The sequence below is a fragment of the Leptopilina boulardi genome, unplaced genomic scaffold (assembly GCF_019393585.1).
Source record: "Leptopilina boulardi isolate dan_hultmark-lab unplaced genomic scaffold, ZJU_Lbou_2.1 LbouV2_231, whole genome shotgun sequence".
In the NCBI taxonomy this organism is placed as follows: domain Eukaryota; kingdom Metazoa; phylum Arthropoda; class Insecta; order Hymenoptera; family Figitidae; genus Leptopilina; species Leptopilina boulardi.
The window spans coordinates 343394-365441 of NW_026137787.1; the positions used below are offsets into that span (position 1 = coordinate 343394).

The 22048-nt window shown below is 27.7% G+C and overlaps 2 protein-coding genes across 14 annotated transcripts in view; one reads left to right on the plus strand and one right to left on the minus strand.

The window, feature by feature from the left end:
* Positions 1-22048, minus strand: part of LOC127280271 (probable G-protein coupled receptor Mth-like 1) — a 286104-nt gene that overhangs the window by 195683 nt on the left and 68373 nt on the right. The window lies entirely within an intron of this gene.
* Positions 1131-21282, plus strand: LOC127280272 (uncharacterized). Of its 13 annotated transcripts, none has more exons than XM_051303170.1 (15): positions 1137-1279; positions 2676-2711; positions 4681-4725; positions 4818-4886; positions 5177-5239; positions 5495-5545; positions 5934-5999; positions 6397-6462; positions 6554-6622; positions 11029-11190; positions 13024-13185; positions 15018-15179; positions 17013-17174; positions 19007-19168; positions 20956-21282. In XM_051303170.1, the coding sequence occupies exons 1-15, from the start codon at positions 1159-1161 to the stop codon at positions 21048-21050; spliced, it is 1491 nt and encodes a 496-aa protein (XP_051159127.1). In that variant the 5' UTR covers positions 1137-1158; the 3' UTR covers positions 21051-21282. The 13 variants fall into 13 exon arrangements, with proteins under 13 accessions (XP_051159136.1, XP_051159139.1, XP_051159138.1 ...); XM_051303169.1 differs by having other exon boundaries at positions 1139-1279; positions 20953-21282; XM_051303172.1 differs by lacking the exon at positions 19007-19168 and having other exon boundaries at positions 1135-1279; positions 20953-21282.

Below are 22048 nucleotides of genomic sequence, written 5' to 3' on the forward strand. Positions count from 1 at the left end.
TAAATTTCAAGTGAATTGAAATTTTTAGTAATTTTATTTACTAATTTATTTTTAATTTTAAACAACTATTGAATTTCAAAAATTTTTTTGTTGAAAAATAGTTTATGATAAAAAAAATTCATTAAAATTATTGAAAATAATTAATTTAAAAAAGAATTTTAATTAAAAATTTGTTAAATAATTAAAATAAAGAAGATCTGCATTATATATACTAAAAGAGACAAAATATTGTAAAAAATTTTTTAAATGGAAAAAGAAATAATATTTTTTTGAATTTTTAAAAACATAAAAAATGAATTTGTACGTTGATAATTTCAAGAACATATTTTATGTATCTAATGCACGCACGTTACACGTGTAACAAATATAAAAATACAGATATTTTATAGTTTAAAAATTTTACCAACTTTAGAATAAAGGTTTTTACATGATTCACCAATAAAAAATATTATATGAACACCACGCATTATCTGACATTTGAAATAAAAAATAAAATAAAATATTCATAATTTTTATTTTTTTTTATTCTTTTATGCATTTTTTATTACAAGTAAAAAACGTGATTCATATTTTTGCGCAGTATTATTTGCAAATAATTTTTTTTTAAATTAAATAAAGTATTAAATTTAATTAAAATTTATTATATTTAAAGTTCTTGAGTATTTATTTTTGTAATTCAATTCATTGAAATGTACATCCAGAAAAATTTTTTTTTTAAATGCTATATTGAACATTGTTAGAAAAAATCCAAATATCCTTTTAAAAAATTTTGAAAATTTGTCAATTGTATTTAAATTTCTATTTTTTAGTTTAGTTTTAAAAAATGAGATTTAATTTAAAAATAATATTTTCTTCAAAAAGATAATTCAAATTTTATTTTACAATTTTATTATTTTTTTTCAAAAATAATCTCAAGTTTCACCAAAAGTAATAAAAAAAAAATAAAAACAACATTAAAAAAATATACATGTAAAAAATAACAATTTTTATGTTTTGTACAATATAACTTTTTTATGAAAATTCTTGTGTAGTTTTGATACCGACTCAAAAAATCGTGCAATACAAAAAATTTTAGATAAGTCATTTAATGCAAAGAAATTTTTAAAATATTTTTATGCTTTTTGTGATAAGCTTGCATATAAATAGAAGGCAATTTTCATGAATTTTCACAAACAGTTTTCATTAATATATTGTTTCATAGTTTTCACAACAATAATAATGAAAGCCACTTATATTTCTCTGTTACTTTTTGTGGGTTATGCCAATTTCGGCTTTTCTTGTAAGTAAATTATTATTATTAAAAAAAAAAAAAATTTTAAATACCCGTGTGGAAAAAGCCACGATCTTGCCCTCAAGAGTTCGGGGCCCCCGGCGGGGGCCCATGAGGGCTGATCCATATGGCGAATCCATGAGGGGCACCGTAGGGGCCCCGCATGGATCGCCCTCATGATCGATTAGCAAAATTTTCTAAGTCCAAAAATCAAATATTTTTTTATCACCAAAAAATTAATGTTTATAATGATTCAGAACCACGAAAAACGCGTTTTTAATAAAAATATATTTACACTTTTTTTGAAAATAACACTCACACTTATGGCAAAATAGATGAGGGCCACCGTAGGGGCCCGCATGGATCGCCCTCATGATCGATTAGCAAAATTTTCTAAGTCCAAAAATCAAATATTTTTTTATCACCAAAAAATTAATGTTTATAATGATTCAGAACAACGAAAAACGCGTTTTTAATAAAAATATATTTACACTTTTTTTGAAAATTCACCTGAGATGATTCATGATAATAATCATAAAGCATATAATTAATTATATTTTATAAATTGCATTTGATTGGAAAATATAATTTAATATCTTAACTTTAACTAAATGATATTAAGCACTTTTCTTTGTTAGGTATTTTTGAAGTTTAAATAGCATCAAGAAGTTAGCATTCGTTTTGAAGTATCGTGCGTAGCGTAGTTGGTAAAGCGTTAGACTCGTAGTCCGTAGGTCGTAGGTTCGATTCCCCCCTGGCGTTAGATTTATTTATTTCTCAGGTTTGCGTTTAATCATTAATTCTATGTATGAATTAATTGAAAAATGAAAATATACGTTAATAGTATGCATAAATTACATATTTTTTTATTTTTTAATTAATTAATTTATTATTACTTTTAGTTATATCCGACAGTTAATTAATTAGAACGTTAATTAATAAATTGAATTTGAGTAAGAATTTAATTTAAAATTGAATAATTATTAAATAAATATGTTATTTATTCATAACTTAAGCTTATTTATTATTAATTAACTTTTATTATTAATATTATTGATTAAAAAACATTATGGCAAACTTGAGGGCAAGATGAGGGCGATCCATAAGGGCCCCCGCTGGGGGCCCACATCAATTTTCCACACGGGTACATTAAATTATTAATAAATAATATAAAAAAAATTATTTATTTATTAATGAAATAAATAAAACTGAATAGACATTACGAAATTGTTAACATTAATATTTGCATTTTACTTAAAAGAGAATAAATTTACTCAATAATCGTCACAACTATTAAAATTCAGAGATGATGAAAAAAAAATTTCCGTGATGAAAAAGAAGAAATACATTTTTAAATTTTGGAAAATTGTAATAAAATTAATTTTAAGTATTTTTTCTATTTAAGCCCCTGTACCAGAATATACACCACCAGTTAAAGACGGTAAGTAAATGCTACAATAACAATTTTAAATTAACAATAATTATTTTATTCCACGAAGTAGTATAAGAAGCTCCCACTCTCTGGGTTATGATGATTTTTCTTTTCTGTTTGAGTCGTTCTTATAGATTAAAAAAATTTTAAGTTTAAGTTTTAAAAAAAATATTGAATTGTGCTCTTTCAAAATTAAATTTTTGAAAAATTCCAAAATTTCGGACAAAAAACTCAAAAAAATTTTTTTAGACAAACATTTCCAAAAAAAAAAAAAAACAAAATAATTAACACTACTCTCTAAATTTGAATTAGTAGAATATTACTAATTGATAGTAGAAATCTACTAATTGAATTAAAGAAAAGTGGGCTACTAATGATTAATAGAATGTTACTAATTGTATTAGTAGAAATGCTTGACTAAAAAATTAGTAGAACATTACTATTCAATTAGTAACCCTTCAATGTTTAATATTTACTAATGAAGTAGAAGAAAATCACTAATATAACAGTAATAGTAAAATAAAAACTAATTTTCATCTGAAAGAAACATTTATTAAAAAAGTTGTAAATTCAGATGTTCATTACATGAACATTTTGCTTCCTCTTTACGATCAGCAAGAAAATTTGCTTCCTCGTGGAGAAAGCAAAATTTTATTTCCAAAATGTGAATTTTTGATTTTTTAACTTTCATTAATTCTTTAAATTTACCTCAAATGTATACTTTATATATATATTGATCGATTCGTCTTGACGTAAGGAATACAATTTTATTATATACAACCTTAAATTTTTCTGTTTAAAAATGTTTTCGATTAAAAAAAATTTTTTGGAAAAAAGACGATAAAAAATTTTTTTTTGGGGTATTTTTTAAAATCCTTTGGTCAGATTTGAGATATTAATATGATAAATGAGCCTACCAAATTTTATCTAAATCTATTAATACCTGTTAAAGTTATCTTCTAAACAAAAAAGGGACCCACACACACACACACATGCACACATACATCCGGACAATTGATCAGGATCTCATATAACATGTTTCTATAAAGAATAAAATTTGTTTCCGCCACTTTGAAAAGTTTTATAAACTAAAGGACTACAAAGCTTCCTCCACGAGGAAGCAATAGTTACATATGGAACATCATTTTCAAAAAAAACTTTTAACATTTTTCATTTTGGAACATTATTTTTTATCTAAAAAAAAAATTTTTTTATTTTATATTATATGTATTATATTATATATTTTTATATTATATTAAGCTAGAAAAAATTTGTCTTAAAAAGATACAAATTTATCCTGCAAATAAAAAATTTTTATAATAAAAGAAGTCGATTGAACACAACTTTGAACATGATTGTTGGCATCGGGTACTAGTGTGAAGTCGCTGTTGAAAACGTCGAGAAAATATATGTGTTATGGCATTTAAACGTACATAACCTTTAAAAGTTTCGAATATTCTTAAAAATATTTATGCTGAGAAAATTTTGAAACTATACAAAATATTAAAATAAGAATGCAAATATTGGAAAACTTGATGATTCTATTTTCAAAACTTTTTGTACTGCATTATAGCAAAAGACGATTAGTTCAATTTATTTAGAATATGTACACATGAACACAATATGACACTAAAAACATACCAACCACAGCTTCTATACTTTGCTTACTAACGTATTAGTAGAATGTCAAAATGTTACTATTTTATTAGTCAAACATTTAATTACTAATTAGTTTAGTAACATTTTTACAAATTCAAATTTAGAGAGTAGTCAAGCAGCATTTAGGAAAATTTTCGTCATGAAAAAGGAGAAATAAATTTCAAAAATTTTGGAAAATTGCAATAAAATTAAATTTAAGTATTTATTCTATTTAAGTCTATTCTATTTTCTATAAAAACAATATTAATTAACAAACATTATTTATTACATTTGCGAATGCGCTATTTTTTTCCTTTGATTTATGAACAACTTCTTACAGATGCTAAACAACCTGCAATAAAAAGAGCGTTAAAGCACACACATGGTAATTTATATAAATACATAATACGATAATTAAGTTACTAATTTTATCTAAATAAATGTTTCAATTTTTAATATAAATTTTATATATTGCAGGTGTTTTCCGTATAATCGAAAAATTAATTTTATCTGATGCTCCTAAAGTAGAAAGTAAACTTATTCAAGGTAAACTAAATTAGTAAATTATACTATAAGCATTATTATAACTTTTACAAATATCTTAAGTAATATTTTTTTGACTATTTGTTTATGGATAACAAATAGTTCTAATTAATTTATTTAAAATAAATTTTTTGAAATGTTTCGTATTTACTCTTTAGTTCAAAAATGAATTTTTTTTTTCAAAAAAGATCAATGTAAAAAGAAAACTATAAGTTATTTCTAAATTTTTTAAAAACAATAAAGATTAAAATTTTTTTTCTTAAAAACATTTATATATTTTTTTAAAATTACAGATATAAGTGACAGTGTGTCAAGTATAAGTTTGCCAGTAGCGAACATGGATATTTTACAAGATGGTATAACTTACAAATATATTTTAAATTAACATGTTCAGTTTTAGTATTCTTAACACATTGAAATAAATCAAATTTTTTCCTTTTGAAAAAAAGGAATATGGAAAAATATCGTTTTTTTACTTCATCTTAATAATAATAATAATAATAAATTAAAAATTAAATTTATTCATTTACATGCAAACGGGACACAATAAGAAAAAATATTTTAAAAAATTCATTTTTATTAGGTATTAATTATTTTAATTATTATTACAGACATATTGAACTTCATAAACGCCACAAAAAAAATTTTAAAACATTTTTCAGGTAAATTTTGTTACAGAATATAATTTTTATTTAATTTATTAAATATGATAATATTTTTTTTTAATTCAAAATTTAGCCCTTTTTTGAAAATAAAAAAAATATTTTTAATTTTCAAAAGCAATGGATAAATTAAAATTTTTTTAAACAAATGTTTGCACGATTCGAAAGAGTAGAAAAAAAAACTTTCTAAATCTCATAGGTGAAAATTTTTTTCATCCTTTTATACAATAGTTATGATTTTTTAAAAAAATACAATTTTTACATTTTTGCTATTGGATCAGTTGAAAAATTTAGTAGAATTTTATTTGCTTATGTAACAGAAGAAAATTTTTCCTTCTATTGAATAATTTTTTAAATAAAGTTAATTTATAAATAAAAACATTTATAGATGTTGGAGGTAACGTGGGAAATTTGACTGTTTCAATAATAAATACAGTAAAAGATCTTCTACAAGGTAAGTGATTGTAATATCAAATTGACATTTATTATCTTAAAGATAATAAAATTTTTCATAACATATGAGAAAACAAAAAATTTTTCTATTTAAAAGTATTATAATTTTGTTGAAAAAAGGTAATCATTTTACATTAACAATAATGAAAAATTATTTTTATATTCACTTTAGGGTCTGATAAAATTTTTAGAATAATAATTTAAAGAAAATATTCCGTTAGTATAAGTAAATTGTTAAAAAAAATTTTAATCTGTTATATATAAATTTGTAGATAAAAATTGTTTTGTTTCTTTAATAATTGACATTTAGCAAATTAAATCAGTTTATGATTTAAAAAAATACATTCTTTTATTATTATTTATTATCTTGCGTTATATTTATTAACGACTTCTTACAGTTCTTGATGATAAATTCACAAAGTTCGCAAAATATGCAACAAATAAAGAGTTAATATCCTTAAAAGGTAATTTATAAAAATATGTAATACGATAATTTTTTTTAATTCTATCTAAATAAATGTATCAATATTTAATACAAAATTTTATATATAACAGATATTCTCGATGGACTCCAAAATTTTCTTTTAAATGAAATTAAAGAAATAGAAAATAATTATGGTCAAGGTAAATTTTTTTGAATTCGTAAATTACTATAATAAGCATTGTTTTAATTTTTGCAAATATCTTCTGGAAAATTTTTTCGACAAAATTAAATCATTTAATTAATTAAATTTAAAATAATTTTAATTTAAATTAAATAATTAAAATTTTTATTTCTTAAATATATGTTACGCCATGAAAATTCTTAAAAAAAAGGGTAAATGAAAAATTAATTATCTTGTAATACAAATACATATAATTACACAGGCCTGCATGGTTTTTTTTATTTTTGATATTGAAGTCGTTCCCTATGTAATTTAGTGCGCTGAACAAGATCCCGTGTCCCAAAATGGCCCAGCACGTCAGAATTTTAAGAAAAGTGGGGGAAAGAGCCCAAAAACCGTGTTTTTGGGTGTTTTCAAGAATTTTTTTCTCCTTAACCTGACGTGCTAGAAACTTCTACTACGTCTTAAATTAAAGCTTAAAGTGTGCACTTTGAGACCTATATGCGAGACCTATAAAAACTTAAGGGATTTTGAGAAAAGTGGGGGTAAAGGGCACCAAAAAAAATTTTTTCCACCCTAAAAACGCGTTTTTTTTATTTTTTTACCCCCACTTTTCTCAAAATCCTGTCGTTTTAGGCCATTTTGGAACCCGGGATCGTGTTCAGCGCACAAAAATACATAAAAAACCACTCCGATATAAAGTGTGTAAAAAAATTTTTTTGGGGCTTTTTCCCCCCACTTTTCTCAAAATCCCTTAAGTTTTTTTTTACTTGCTCATATGGGTCTTAAAGTGCACACTTTAAGCTTTAATTTAAGACCTAGTATAAGTTTCTAGCACGTCAGGTTAAGGAGAAAAAAATTCTTGAAAACACCCAAAAACACGGTTTTTGGGCTCTTTCCCCCACTTTTCTTAAAATTCTGACGTGCTAGGCCATTTTAGGACACGCAGGGACTGTCTCGGACACGAAATGTTGTTGAATTTTAAGAAAGTGTCCGTGTAGTGTCGCGACTCGACACGTTTGAAAACAATTAAAAGTATCGTGGCGAGACCCGACACTTTTAAAACTTTTCAAACGTATCGTGGCACGACCCGACACAGTTAAGAAATTCATAATTGTATCGTGGCGAAGCACGATACGTTTAGAAATTTGTAATCGTATCGTGGTAGGACTGGACACGTTTACGAATTTCCAAAAGTATCGTAGCGCGACTAGACACATTAACAATTTGAGAATCGTATCGTATCATGACTTGCCACGACACGATAATTCTGCATAAATATGTCGTGTCGCATGAAAAAAAATTGTTCAATTAATTTAAACTTATCTATTATGTATTATCTATTATAATATAGTATATATGGAATAATAATAATACTAATAATAATATGCATACAAAATAATATACAATAATATATAATTTTTATATTATATTATATTATATTATATTATATTATATTATATTATATTATATTATATTATATTATATTATATTATATTATATTATATTATATTATATTATATTATATTATATTATATTATATTATATTATATTATATTATATTATATTATTTCCACGAATTTCTGTTTTCATCCTATACTGTTTATTTTCATGTATTTCTTTTTGTATTATCAACAACTTATTGTCTAGTATGTAAACAAACCACACTTAAAATTAAAAATAATTTTGTTCAATAAAATTAATAGATTAATTTAATTTATTAACATTTTAATATTATTATGATTTAAAGAATTGAAAAAAATGTAAGACTTGATTACGAATTCAATATCAGTTTTTTAAAATTCAAAATGGCGGATCCAATATACCGAATCAAAATAACTAAAAATGGGCAAATTCGTCTAAACCATGTTACCCAGGGGTTTTCGGGGTCGCTGATTACGAATCTGACATCAGTTTTTCAAAGTTCAAAATGGTGGATCCAATATGGCGGAAGACAAAATAAAAAATTAATCGGATTGTATTAAAAACCTATTACTCGGGGGTTTTTAGGGTCATTGATTACGAATTGTGACAAAAGTTTTTTAAAATTCAAAATGGCGGATCCAATATGGCGGACAACAAAATAAAAAATTAATCGGATTGGATTGAAACCGGTTACTGAGGGGTTTTCAGGGTCGCTGATTACAAATGTAACATCAGTTTTTTAGGGTTTCGTGGCCCATGGCCGAAAGCCTTATAGTTTCACTTTGGCGTCCGTCTGTCCGTCGTATATTTTGGGCCACCACAGCTCCCAAAATCAAATTTTAGGGCACAGATCCCAAATTAAAATTTTGGGGCACCACAGATCCCAAATTAAACTTTTGGGGCACCACAGATCCCAAATTAAACTTTTGGGGCACCACAGATCCCAAATTCAAATTTTGGGGCCCCACAGATCCCAAATTAAACTTATGGGGCACCACAGATCCCAAATTAAACTTTTGGGGCACCACAGATCCCAAATTCAAATTTTGGGGCACCACAGATCCCAAATTCAAATTTTGGGGCACCATAGCTCCCAAATTCAAATGTTGGGGCCCACAGATCCCAAATCTCCATTTACTGAATGGACATTTTCCCGAATGGACATTACATGAATGGACATTACATGTCCCATTAGTTAACATGCCCCTATAATTGACATGTCCCAGTAGTTGACCTGTCTCAGTAATTGACATGTCCCAATAGTTGACATGTCCCAATAGTTGACATGTCCATATAGTTGACATGTCCATATAGTTGACATGTCCCTATAGTTGACATGTCCCTATAGTTGACATGTCCCAGTAGTTGACATTAAAATTTAAAGCGCCATGAAACCCTAGATGTAGGCGCAATTGCGCCTAGTTCTTTTCCTATTTTTAATATTCAAAATGGCGGATCTAATATGCTGAACAATTTTTTAAAAAGGATCGGATCTTTTGAAACTTGTTACTCGAGCGTTTTTTGGGACATTTTGAATTTTGAAAAACTTTTGTCACAATTCGTAATCAATGACCCTGAAAACCCCCGAGTAATAGGTTTTTAATACAATCCGATTAATTTTTTATTTTGTCGTCCGCCATATTGGATCCGCCATTTTGAACTTTGAAAAACTGATGTCAGATTCGTAATCAGCGACCCCGAAAACCCCTGGGTAACATGGTTTAGACGAATTTGCCCATTTTTAGTTATTTTGATTCGGTATATTGGATCCGCCATTTTGAATTTTAAAAAACTGATATTGAATTCGTAATCAAGTCTTACATTTTTTTCAATTCTTTAAATCATAATAATATTAAAATGTTAATAAATTAAATTAATCTATTAATTTTATTGAACAAAATTATTTTTAATTTTAAGTGTGGTTTGTTTACATACTAGACAATAAGTTGTTGATAATACAAAAAGAAATACATGAAAATAAACAGTATAGGATGAAAACAGAAATTCGTGGAAATAATATAATATAATATAATATAATATAATATAATATAATATAATATAATATAATATAATATAATATAATATAATATAATATAATATAATATTGTAATAATTATAATATTATAATATAATATAATATAATATAAATTTAATAATTTACATTTGATATATATTCAATCTATATCTATTTTATTTTAATTTTATTTCTTGAAATGTTATTGAAGGATTAATAAACTGTCAAGATGTTGATCAACAAGTTTCATTGTATGCGACACGAAATTCATAATTATTTTTGTATTGTGTCGTGTAGTTCAGCCCCACGATACGATTCTCAAATTTTTATTGTGTCTAGTCGCGCCACGATACTTTTGGAAATTCGTAAACGTGTCCAGTCCTGCCACGATACGATTACAAATTTCTAAACGTATCGTGCTTCGCCACGATACAATTATGAATTTCTTAACTGTGTCGGGTCGTGCCACGATACGTTTGAAAAGTTTTAAAAGTGTCGGGTCTCGCCACGATACTTTTAATTGTTTTCAAACGTGTCGAGTCGCGACACTACACGGACACGACACAAATATTTCGAGACAGTCCCTGAGGACACGGGATCTTGTTCAGCGCACTAAATTACATAGGAAACGACTTCAATATCAAAAATAAAAAAAAAGTCGAATTTTTGCAGGCCTGTGTTATTTATCAATTCTGATGTTATTGAAAAATTTAAATATTCTATTTAATATACAAAACCGCTGCCAAGTTGAAGCATGAACTTTTTGTATTAAGTTGTAGTTTCTGGTAGTTTGCAGAAATAGATTTTTAATACAAATGACTTTCAAATATTTTATAATAAATGGATCAATAATAGGTGAATTGATTCGTTTCTGAATTTAGTCAATAGTCATAATATTTGTTGAAATTGAAAATCAATAACAAAAAATTTCTTTAGTAATAAAGAATAAGTAAATTAAAAATTATAGAATGTTAATTTTTTTTAAGAAAAAGTACAACCGGTAAAACAAAGACTACGAGAAGCACTACTAGAACCATTTCGAGGAGGTGGAGAGGTAGAACCAACACAACGAGGATCACTACTAGAACCATTTCGAGGAGGTGGAGATACAGATGGACCAGCACAACAAATTGAAAACGATAACTTGGGTATTTAAAAAACAAAAAGCAATGTTAATTAACAAAAATTATTTATTGAATTTGCGACGAGCTCCCATAAAAACTAGTAAAATCACTAATCTCTAAATCTAAATTAGTAGCTCACTTTTCACTAATTCAAATTTAGAAAGTATAGTTGTCGAAATCATCATTTGTCCGAAAAACAGTAAACCAGTGATACTATTTGAAGAAAGTGACGTTTCATAAAAATTTTATTTAATTAAACCTATAAATATCATAATTATTACTTAGCAAAATTGCAAGTTCTCCTAAAGAACTTTCGGAATACACTTATTGGAGCATAGATGGGAAATAACAACGATATAAACAAATTCCTAGTGTACTTTTACAAAATATGTTTTGAATGGAACTTTTCAATTAATAAATTAACAATTAATTAAAATAAAAAATTGAAAATTTAAATTTAACAATTTAAATTGATTTTTAATATATTTATATATAAAAATTATTATTAAGTTGATAAGATTTAAGAGTAAATAAATTATTTAATATTTTTTTTTATTATTTTTAAATTTAGTTCAATAACATCAGAATTGATAAATAACACAGGCCTGCAAAATTCGACTTTTTTTTTTTATTTTTGATATTGAAGTCGTTTTCCTATGTAATTTAGTGCGCTGAACAAGATCCCGTGTCCCAAAATGGCCCAGCACGTCAGAATTTTAAGAAAAGTGGGGGAAAGAGCCCAAAAACCGTGTTTTTAGGTGTTTTCAAGAATTTTTTTCTCCTTAACCTGACGTGCTAGAAACTTCTACTACGTCTTAAATTAAAGCTTAAAGTGTGCACTTTGAGACCTATATGCGCAAGTAAAAAAAAAACTTAAGGGATTTTGAGAAAAGTGGGGGTAAAGAGCCTAAACAACGTGTTTTTGAGTGTTTTCCAGAATTTTTTTCTCCTTAACCTGACGTGCTAGAAACTTCTACTAGGTCTTAAATTAAAGCTTAAAGCGTGCACTTTAAGATTCATGTGCGCAAGTCAAAAAAAACTTAAGGGATTTTGAGAAAAGTGGGGGTAAAGGGCACCAAAAAAATTTTTTTCCACCCTAAAAACGCGTTTTTTTTATTTTTTTACCCCCACTTTTCTCAAAATCCTGTCGTTTTAGGCCATTTTGGAACCCGGGATCGTGTTCAGCGCACAAAAATACATAAAAAACCACTCCGATATAAAGTGTGTAAAAAAATTTTTTTGGGGCTTTTTCCCCCCACTTTTCTCAAAATCCCTTAAGTTTTTTTTTACTTGCTCATATGGGTCTTAAAGTGCACACTTTAAGCTTTAATTTAAGACCTAGTATAAGTTTCTAGCACGTCAGGTTAAGGAGAAAAAAATTCTTGAAAACACCCAAAAACACGGTTTTTGGGCTCTTTCCCCCACTTTTCTTAAAATTCTGACGTGCTAGGCCATTTTAGGACACGGGATCTTGTTCAGCGCACTAAATTACATAGGAAACGACTTCAATATCAAAAATAAAAAAAAAGTCGAATTTTTGCAGGCCTGTGTTATTTATCAATTCTGATGTTATTGAAAAATTTAAATATTCTATTTAATATACAAAACCGCTGCCAAGTTGAAGCATGAACTTTTTGTATTAAGTTGTAGTTTCTGGTAGTTTGCAGAAATAGATTTTTAATACAAATGACTTTCAAATATTTTATAATAAATGGATCAATAATAGGTGAATTGATTCGTTTCTGAATTTAGTCAATAGTCATAATATTTGTTGAAATTGAAAATCAATAACAAAAAATTTCTTTAGTAATAAAGAATAAGTAAATTAAAAATTATAGAATGTTAATTTTTTTTAAGAAAAAGTATACCCGGTAAAACAAAGACTACGAGAAGAACTACTAGAACCATTTCGAGGAGGTGGAGAGGTAGAACCAACACAACGAGGATCACTACTAGAACCATTTCGAGGAGGTGGAGATACAGATGGACCAGCACAACAAATTGAAAACGATAACTTGGGTATTTAAAAAACAAAAAGCAATGTTAATTAACAAAAATTATTTATTGAATTTGCGACGAGCTCCCATAAAAACTAGTAAAATCACTAATCTCTAAATCTAAATTAGTAGCTCACTTTTCACTAATTCAAATTTAGAAAGTATAGTTGTCGAAATCATCATTTGTCCGAAAAACAGTAAACCAGTGATACTATTTGAAGAAAGTGACGTTTCATAAAAATTTTATTTAATTAAACCTATAAATATCATAATTATTACTTAGCAAAATTGCAAGTTCTCCTAAAGAACTTTCGGAATACACTTATTGGAGCATAGATGGGAAATAACAACGATATAAACAAATTCCTAGTGTACTTTTACAAAATATGTTTTGAATGGAACTTTTCAATTAATAAATTAACAATTAATTAAAATAAAAAATTGAAAATTTAAATTTAACAATTTAAATTGATTTTTAATATATTTATATATAAAAATTATTATTAAGTTGATAAGATTTAAGAGTAAATAAATTATTTAATATTTTTTTTTATTATTTTTAAATTTAGTTCAATAACATCAGAATTGATAAATAACACAGGCCTGCAAAATTCGACTTTTTTTTTTATTTTTGATATTGAAGTCGTTTTCCTATGTAATTTAGTGCGCTGAACAAGATCCCGTGTCCCAAAATGGCCCAGCACGTCAGAATTTTAAGAAAAGTGGGGGAAAGAGCCCAAAAACCGTGTTTTTAGGTGTTTTCAAGAATTTTTTTCTCCTTAACCTGACGTGCTAGAAACTTCTACTACGTCTTAAATTAAAGCTTAAAGTGTGCACTTTGAGACCTATATGCGCAAGTAAAAAAAAAACTTAAGGGATTTTGAGAAAAGTGGGGGTAAAGAGCCTAAACAACGTGTTTTTGAGTGTTTTCCAGAATTTTTTTCTCCTTAACCTGACGTGCTAGAAACTTCTACTAGGTCTTAAATTAAAGCTTAAAGCGTGCACTTTAAGATTCATGTGCGCAAGTCAAAAAAAACTTAAGGGATTTTGAGAAAAGTGGGGGTAAAGGGCACCAAAAAAATTTTTTTCCACCCTAAAAACGCGTTTTTTTTATTTTTTTACCCCCACTTTTCTCAAAATCCTGTCGTTTTAGGCCATTTTGGAACCCGGGATCGTGTTCAGCGCACAAAAATACATAAAAAACCACTCCGATATAAAGTGTGTAAAAAAATTTTTTTGGGGCTTTTTCCCCCCACTTTTCTCAAAATCCCTTAAGTTTTTTTTTACTTGCTCATATGGGTCTTAAAGTGCACACTTTAAGCTTTAATTTAAGACCTAGTATAAGTTTCTAGCACGTCAGGTTAAGGAGAAAAAAATTCTTGAAAACACCCAAAAACACGGTTTTTGGGCTCTTTCCCCCACTTTTCTTAAAATTCTGACGTGCTAGGCCATTTTAGGACACGGGATCTTGTTCAGCGCACTAAATTACATAGGAAACGACTTCAATATCAAAAATAAAAAAAAAGTCGAATTTTTGCAGGCCTGTGTTATTTATCAATTCTGATGTTATTGAAAAATTTAAATATTCTATTTAATATACAAAACCGCTGCCAAGTTGAAGCATGAACTTTTTGTATTAAGTTGTAGTTTCTGGTAGTTTGCAGAAATAGATTTTTAATACAAATGACTTTCAAATATTTTATAATAAATGGATCAATAATAGGTGAATTGATTCGTTTCTGAATTTAGTCAATAGTCATAATATTTGTTGAAATTGAAAATCAATAACAAAAAATTTCTTTAGTAATAAAGAATAAGTAAATTAAAAATTATAGAATGTTAATTTTTTTTAAGAAAAAGTATACCCGGTAAAACAAAGACTACGAGAAGAACTACTAGAACCATTTCGAGGAGGTGGAGAGGTAGAACCAACACAACGAGGATCACTACTAGAACCATTTCGAGGAGGTGGAGATACAGATGGACCAGCACAACAAATTGAAAACGATAACTTGGGTATTTAAAAAACAAAAAGCAATGTTAATTAACAAAAATTATTTATTGAATTTGCGACGAGCTCCCATAAAAACTAGTAAAATCACTAATCTCTAAATCTAAATTAGTAGCTCACTTTTCACTAATTCAAATTTAGAAAGTATAGTTGTCGAAATCATCATTTGTCCGAAAAACAGTAAACCAGTGATACTATTTGAAGAAAGTGACGTTTCATAAAAATTTTATTTAATTAAACCTATAAATATCATAATTATTACTTAGCAAAATTGCAAGTTCTCCTAAAGAACTTTCGGAATACACTTATTGGAGCATAGATGGGAAATAACAACGATATAAACAAATTCCTAGTGTACTTTTACAAAATATGTTTTGAATGGAACTTTTCAATTAATAAATTAACAATTAATTAAAATAAAAAATTGAAAATTTAAATTTAACAATTTAAATTGATTTTTAATATATTTATATATAAAAATTATTATTAAGTTGATAAGATTTAAGAGTAAATAAATTATTTAATATTTTTTTTTATTATTTTTAAATTTAGTTCAATAACATCAGAATTGATAAATAACACAGGCCTGCAAAATTCGACTTTTTTTTTTTATTTTTGATATTGAAGTCGTTTTCCTATGTAATTTAGTGCGCTGAACAAGATCCCGTGTCCCAAAATGGCCCAGCACGTCAGAATTTTAAGAAAAGTGGGGGAAAGAGCCCAAAAACCGTGTTTTTAGGTGTTTTCAAGAATTTTTTTCTCCTTAACCTGACGTGCTAGAAACTTCTACTACGTCTTAAATTAAAGCTTAAAGTGTGCACTTTGAGACCTATATGCGCAAGTAAAAAAAAAACTTAAGGGATTTTGAGAAAAGTGGGGGTAAAGAGCCTAAACAACGTGTTTTTGAGTGTTTTCCAGAATTTTTTTCTCCTTAACCTGACGTGCTAGAAACTTCTACTAGGTCTTAAATTAAAGCTTAAATCGTGCACTTTAAGATTCATGTGCGCAAGTCAAAAAAAACTTAAGGGATTTTGAGAAAAGTGGGGGTAAAGGGCACCAAAAAAATTTTTTTCCACCCTAAAAACGCGTTTTTTTTATTTTTTTACCCCCACTTTTCTCAAAATCCTGTCGTTTTAGGCCATTTTGGAACCCGGGATCGTGTTCAGCGCACAAAAATACATAAAAAACCACTCCGATATAAAGTGTGTAAAAAAATTTTTTTGGGGCTTTTTCCCCCCACTTTTCTCAAAATCCCTTAAGTTTTTTTTTACTTGCTCATATGGGTCTTAAAGTGCACACTTTAAGCTTTAATTTAAGACCTAGTATAAGTTTCTAGCACGTCAGGTTAAGGAGAAAAAAATTCTTGAAAACACCCAAAAACACGGTTTTTGGGCTCTTTCCCCCACTTTTCTTAAAATTCTGACGTGCTAGGCCATTTTAGGACACGGGATCTTGTTCAGCGCACTAAATTACATAGGAAACGACTTCAATATCAAAAATAAAAAAAAAGTCGAATTTTTGCAGGCCTGTGTTATTTATCAATTCTGATGTTATTGAAAAATTTAAATATTCTATTTAATATACAAAACCGCTGCCAAGTTGAAGCATGAACTTTTTGTATTAAGTTGTAGTTTCTGGTAGTTTGCAGAAATAGATTTTTAATACAAATGACTTTCAAATATTTTATAATAAATGGATCAATAATAGGTGAATTGATTCGTTTCTGAATTTAGTCAATAGTCATAATATTTGTTGAAATTGAAAATCAATAACAAAAAATTTCTTTAGTAATAAAGAATAAGTAAATTAAAAATTATAGAATGTTAATTTTTTTTAAGAAAAAGTATACCCGGTAAAACAAAGACTACGAGAAGAACTACTAGAACCATTTCGAGGAGGTGGAGAGGTAGAACCAACACAACGAGGATCACTACTAGAACCATTTCGAGGAGGTGGAGATACAGATGGACCAGCACAACAAATTGAAAACGATAACTTGGGTATTTAAAAAACAAAAAGCAATGTTAATTAACAAAAATTATTTATTGAATTTGCGACGAGCTCCCATAAAAACTAGTAAAATCACTAATCTCTAAATCTAAATTAGTAGCTCACTTTTCACTAATTCAAATTTAGAAAGTATAGTTGTCGAAATCATCATTTGTCCGAAAAACAGTAAACCAGTGATACTATTTGAAGAAAGTGACGTTTCATAAAAATTTTATTTAATTAAACCTATAAATATCATAATTATTACTTAGCAAAATTGCAAGTTCTCCTAAAGAACTTTCGGAATACACTTATTGGAGCATAGATGGGAAATAACAACGATATAAACAAATTCCTAGTGTACTTTTACAAAATATGTTTTGAATGGAACTTTTCAATTAATAAATTAACAATTAATTAAAATAAAAAATTGAAAATTTAAATTTAACAATTTAAATTGATTTTTAATATATTTATATATAAAAATTATTATTAAGTTGATAAGATTTAAGAGTAAATAAATTATTTAATATTTTTTTTTATTATTTTTAAATTTAGTTCAATAACATCAGAATTGATAAATAACACAGGCCTGCAAAATTCGACTTTTTTTTTTTATTTTTGATATTGAAGTCGTTTTCCTATGTAATTTAGTGCGCTGAACAAGATCCCGTGTCCCAAAATGGCCCAGCACGTCAGAATTTTAAGAAAAGTGGGGGAAAGAGCCCAAAAACCGTGTTTTTAGGTGTTTTCAAGAATTTTTTTCTCCTTAACCTGACGTGCTAGAAACTTCTACTACGTCTTAAATTAAAGCTTAAAGTGTGCACTTTGAGACCTATATGCGCAAGTAAAAAAAAAACTTAAGGGATTTTGAGAAAAGTGGGGGTAAAGAGCCTAAACAACGTGTTTTTGAGTGTTTTCCAGAATTTTTTTCTCCTTAACCTGACGTGCTAGAAACTTCTACTAGGTCTTAAATTAAAGCTTAAAGCGTGCACTTTAAGATTCATGTGCGCAAGTCAAAAAAAACTTAAGGGATTTTGAGAAAAGTGGGGGTAAAGGGCACCAAAAAAATTTTTTTCCACCCTAAAAACGCGTTTTTTTTATTTTTTTACCCCCACTTTTCTCAAAATCCTGTCGTTTTAGGCCATTTTGGAACCCGGGATCGTGTTCAGCGCACAAAAATACATAAAAAACCACTCCGATATAAAGTGTGTAAAAAAATTTTTTTGGGGCTTTTTCCCCCCACTTTTCTCAAAATCCCTTAAGTTTTTTTTTACTTGCTCATATGGGTCTTAAAGTGCACACTTTAAGCTTTAATTTAAGACCTAGTATAAGTTTCTAGCACGTCAGGTTAAGGAAAAAAAAATTCTTGAAAACACCCAAAAACACGGTTTTTGGGCTCTTTCCCCCACTTTTCTCAAAATTCTGACGTGCTAGGCCATTTTGGGACACGGGATCTTGTTCAGCGCACTAAATTACATAGGAAACGACTTCAATATCAAAAATAAAAAAAAAGTCGAATTTTGCAGGCCTGTGTTATTTATCAATTCTGATGTTATTGAAAAATTTAAATATTCTATTTAATATACAAAACCGCTGCCAAGTTGAAGCATGAACTTTTTGTATTAAGTTGTAGTTTCTGGTAGTTTGCAGAAATAGATTTTTAATACAAATGACTTTCAAATATTTTATAATAAACGGATCAATAATAGGTGAATTGATTCGTTTCTGAATTTAGTCAATAGTCATAATATTTGTTGAAATTGAAAATCAATAACAAAAAATTTCTTTAGTAATAAAGAATAAGTAAATTAAAAATTATAGAATGTTAATTTTTTTTAAGAAAAAGTATACCCGGTAAAACAAAGACTACGAGAAGCACTACTAGAACCATTTCGAGGAGGTGGAGAGGTAGAACCAACACAACGAGGATCACTACTAGAACCATTTCGAGGAGGTGGAGATACAGATGGACCAGCACAACAAATTGAAAACGATAACTTGGGTATTTAAAAAACAAAAAGCAATGTTAATTAACAAAAATTATTTATTGAATTTGCGACGAGCTCCCATAAAAACTAGTAAAATCACTAATCTCTAAATCTAAATTAGTAGCTCACTTTTCACTAATTCAAATTTAGAAAGTATAGTTGTCGAAATCATCATTTGTCCGAAAAACAGTAAACCAGTGATACTATTTGAAGAAAGTGACGTTTCATAAAAATTTTATTTAATTAAACCTATAAATATCATAATTATTACTTAGCAAAATTGCAAGTTCTCCTAAAGAACTTTCGGAATACACTTATTGGAGCATAGATGGGAAATAACAACGATATAAACAAATTCCTAGTGTACTTTTACAAAATATGTTTTGAATGGAACTTTTCAATTAATAAATTAACAATTAATTAAAATAAAAAATTGAAAATTTAAATTTAACAATTTAAATTGATTTTTAATATATTTATATATAAAAATTATTATTAAGTTGATAAGATTTAAGAGTAAATAAATTATTTAATATTTTTTTTTATTATTTTTAAATTTAGTTCAATAAACTATTCACATATAATTGAATATTTCTCGGTGAGTAAAAAAATTTTTTCTATATTAAATTTTTTGCAATTACAACAGATTACTAGTTTCCTCCAGCGCCGTAAAGAAAATTATATTAACAATATAATAGAAAATTTTATTTAAACAAAGGACCCCGCACACGCTATAGGGGAAAAAAATTTTTGGTCAAATTTTTTTAAACTTTGCAGTTTTGTAGATTATCACCTTCTGAACAAAAAATATTAAGGTCAAAACCTCCAAGAATCAAGTCCTTCTGAGCTACACCATGTTGAAAGTTTAAAAAGTGACAAAAAAACTAAGTTTTAGGCTCATAGTTTGGCTTTGGCTTATGGCTTGAGTTTGGCTCGAGGCTCACGTTAGGCTCAAGGCTTGAGCCTAACGTGAGCCTTGGGCCAATCTCAAGCCTTAAGCCAAACTCAAGCCTTGAGCCATGTATGAGCCTCGAGCCAAACTCAAGCTTTAAGCCTATCGTGAGCCACGAGCCAAACTCAAGCCTTGAGCCTAACGTGAGCCACGAGCCAAAGCCAAGCCTCGAGCTAAACTTAAGCCTTGAGCCAAACTCAAGCCTTGAGCCTAACGTGAGCCTCGAGCCAAAGCCAAGCCTCGAGCCAAACTTAAGCCTTGAGCCAAACTCAAGCCTTGAGCCTAACGTGAGCCTTGGGCCAAAGCCAAGCCTCGAGCCAAACTTAAGCTTTAAGCCTAACGTGAGCCACGAGCCAAACTTAAGCTTTGAGCCATACGTGAGCCTCGAGCCAAACCTGAGCCTTGAGCCAAACATGAGCTTCGAGCCAAACTCAAGCCTTAAGCCAAAGCCAAACCATGAGCCTAAAACTTAGTTTTTTTTGTCACTTTTTAAGCTTTCAACATGGTGTAGCTCAGAAGGACTTGATTCTTGAAGGTTTTGACCTTAATATTTTTTGTTCAGGAGGGTATAATCTACAAAACTGCAAAGTTTAAAAAAATTTGACCGAAAATTTTTTTCCCCTATAGGGAAAAAAAATACTTATTATATTTATATATTTTTTTATAAGACAGCTCACAACGACATGAAAAGAGAGAAAATAAAATCTTTTAAAGAATTTGTTTAATTTATTCTTAACCCATTAAAGACCGCCTGGTATTACTTATTATTTTTTGTGCGGGGTCCTTTGATAGTTTGTAAATAAAGAATAAGTAAATTAAAAACTATAGAATGTTAATTTTTTTCAGAAGAAATACACCCGGAAGAACTACCATCACAACCAAGAGATCTACTACTAGAACTCAATTCCACAATCCACAAATACCCTTCCCCCCCTAGTAACTAAGTGGATTATTATGGATTAAAAATTTTGTTTAATTAAACCTATAAATATCGTAAATATTACTTATCAAAATTGCAAGTTGTCCTAAGGAACTGTCGGAATACACTTATTGGACCATAGATGGGAAATAACAACGATATAAACAAATTCCTAGCGTACTTTTACAAAATATATTTGAATGGATCTTTTCAATTAATAAATTAACAATTATTTAAAATAAAAAATTGACAATTAACATTTTTTAATAATTTAAATTGATTTTTAATATATATATAGAGAAAATTATTATTAAGTTGATAAGATTTAAGAGTAAATAAATTATTTAATTTTTTTTTTATTATTGTTAAATGTAGTTCAATAAACTATTTACATATAATGAAAATGTTTCTCGGTGAGTAAAAAAATTGTTTCTATATTAAATTTTTTCAATTACAGAAGGTAACCCGTTTCAGTTTTCGCCATAAAGAAAATTCTATTAACAATATAACAGAAAATTTTATTTAAACATTTTTTATTACTGATCTACTATTTTATTACTGTAATTCGAAATCAACGACCCCAAAAACTCAATAAGTATTGATTTTTAAGCAAATTCGGTGAATTTTAAAATTTGTAGGCTATTTCGAATCCGCCATGTTGAATTATTGAAAAGTAACTTCAGATTCTTAACCGGCGACCCCAAAAACCCCCGAGTAACAAATTTCAAATAAATCCATTGAGTTTTTGAAAAAATTGTCCGCCATATTGGATCCGCCATTTTGAATTTTTGAAAACTTATACCGTATTCGTGTTTAGTGACCCAAAAAACATAAGTATATAGTGCAGAAATAAAAATAATTCATCAATATATTTTTTTTTGCAAAATAGTATTTTTTAAATCTTTTTTAGTGGAAAATCGCCATTTTGTCGTCCGCTATCTTAAATTTTGAAATTCACAACTATATAGTTTTGTAGCTGGGTATTCCAGGACGCGATATTTTGGGTTCCGGAGCAAATTAACT

Coding starts and splice junctions, on each gene's coding strand:
- LOC127280272 (XM_051303169.1), top strand. CDS start 1,159: ATGAATTTTCACAAACAGTTTTCATTAATATATTGTTTCATAGTTTTC. Junction 11,191..13,023: donor AATTGAAAACGATAACTTGG/GTATTTAAAAAA, acceptor ATTTTTTTTAAG/AAAAAGTATACCCGGTAAAA. Junction 15,180..17,012: donor AATTGAAAACGATAACTTGG/GTATTTAAAAAA, acceptor ATTTTTTTTAAG/AAAAAGTATACCCGGTAAAA.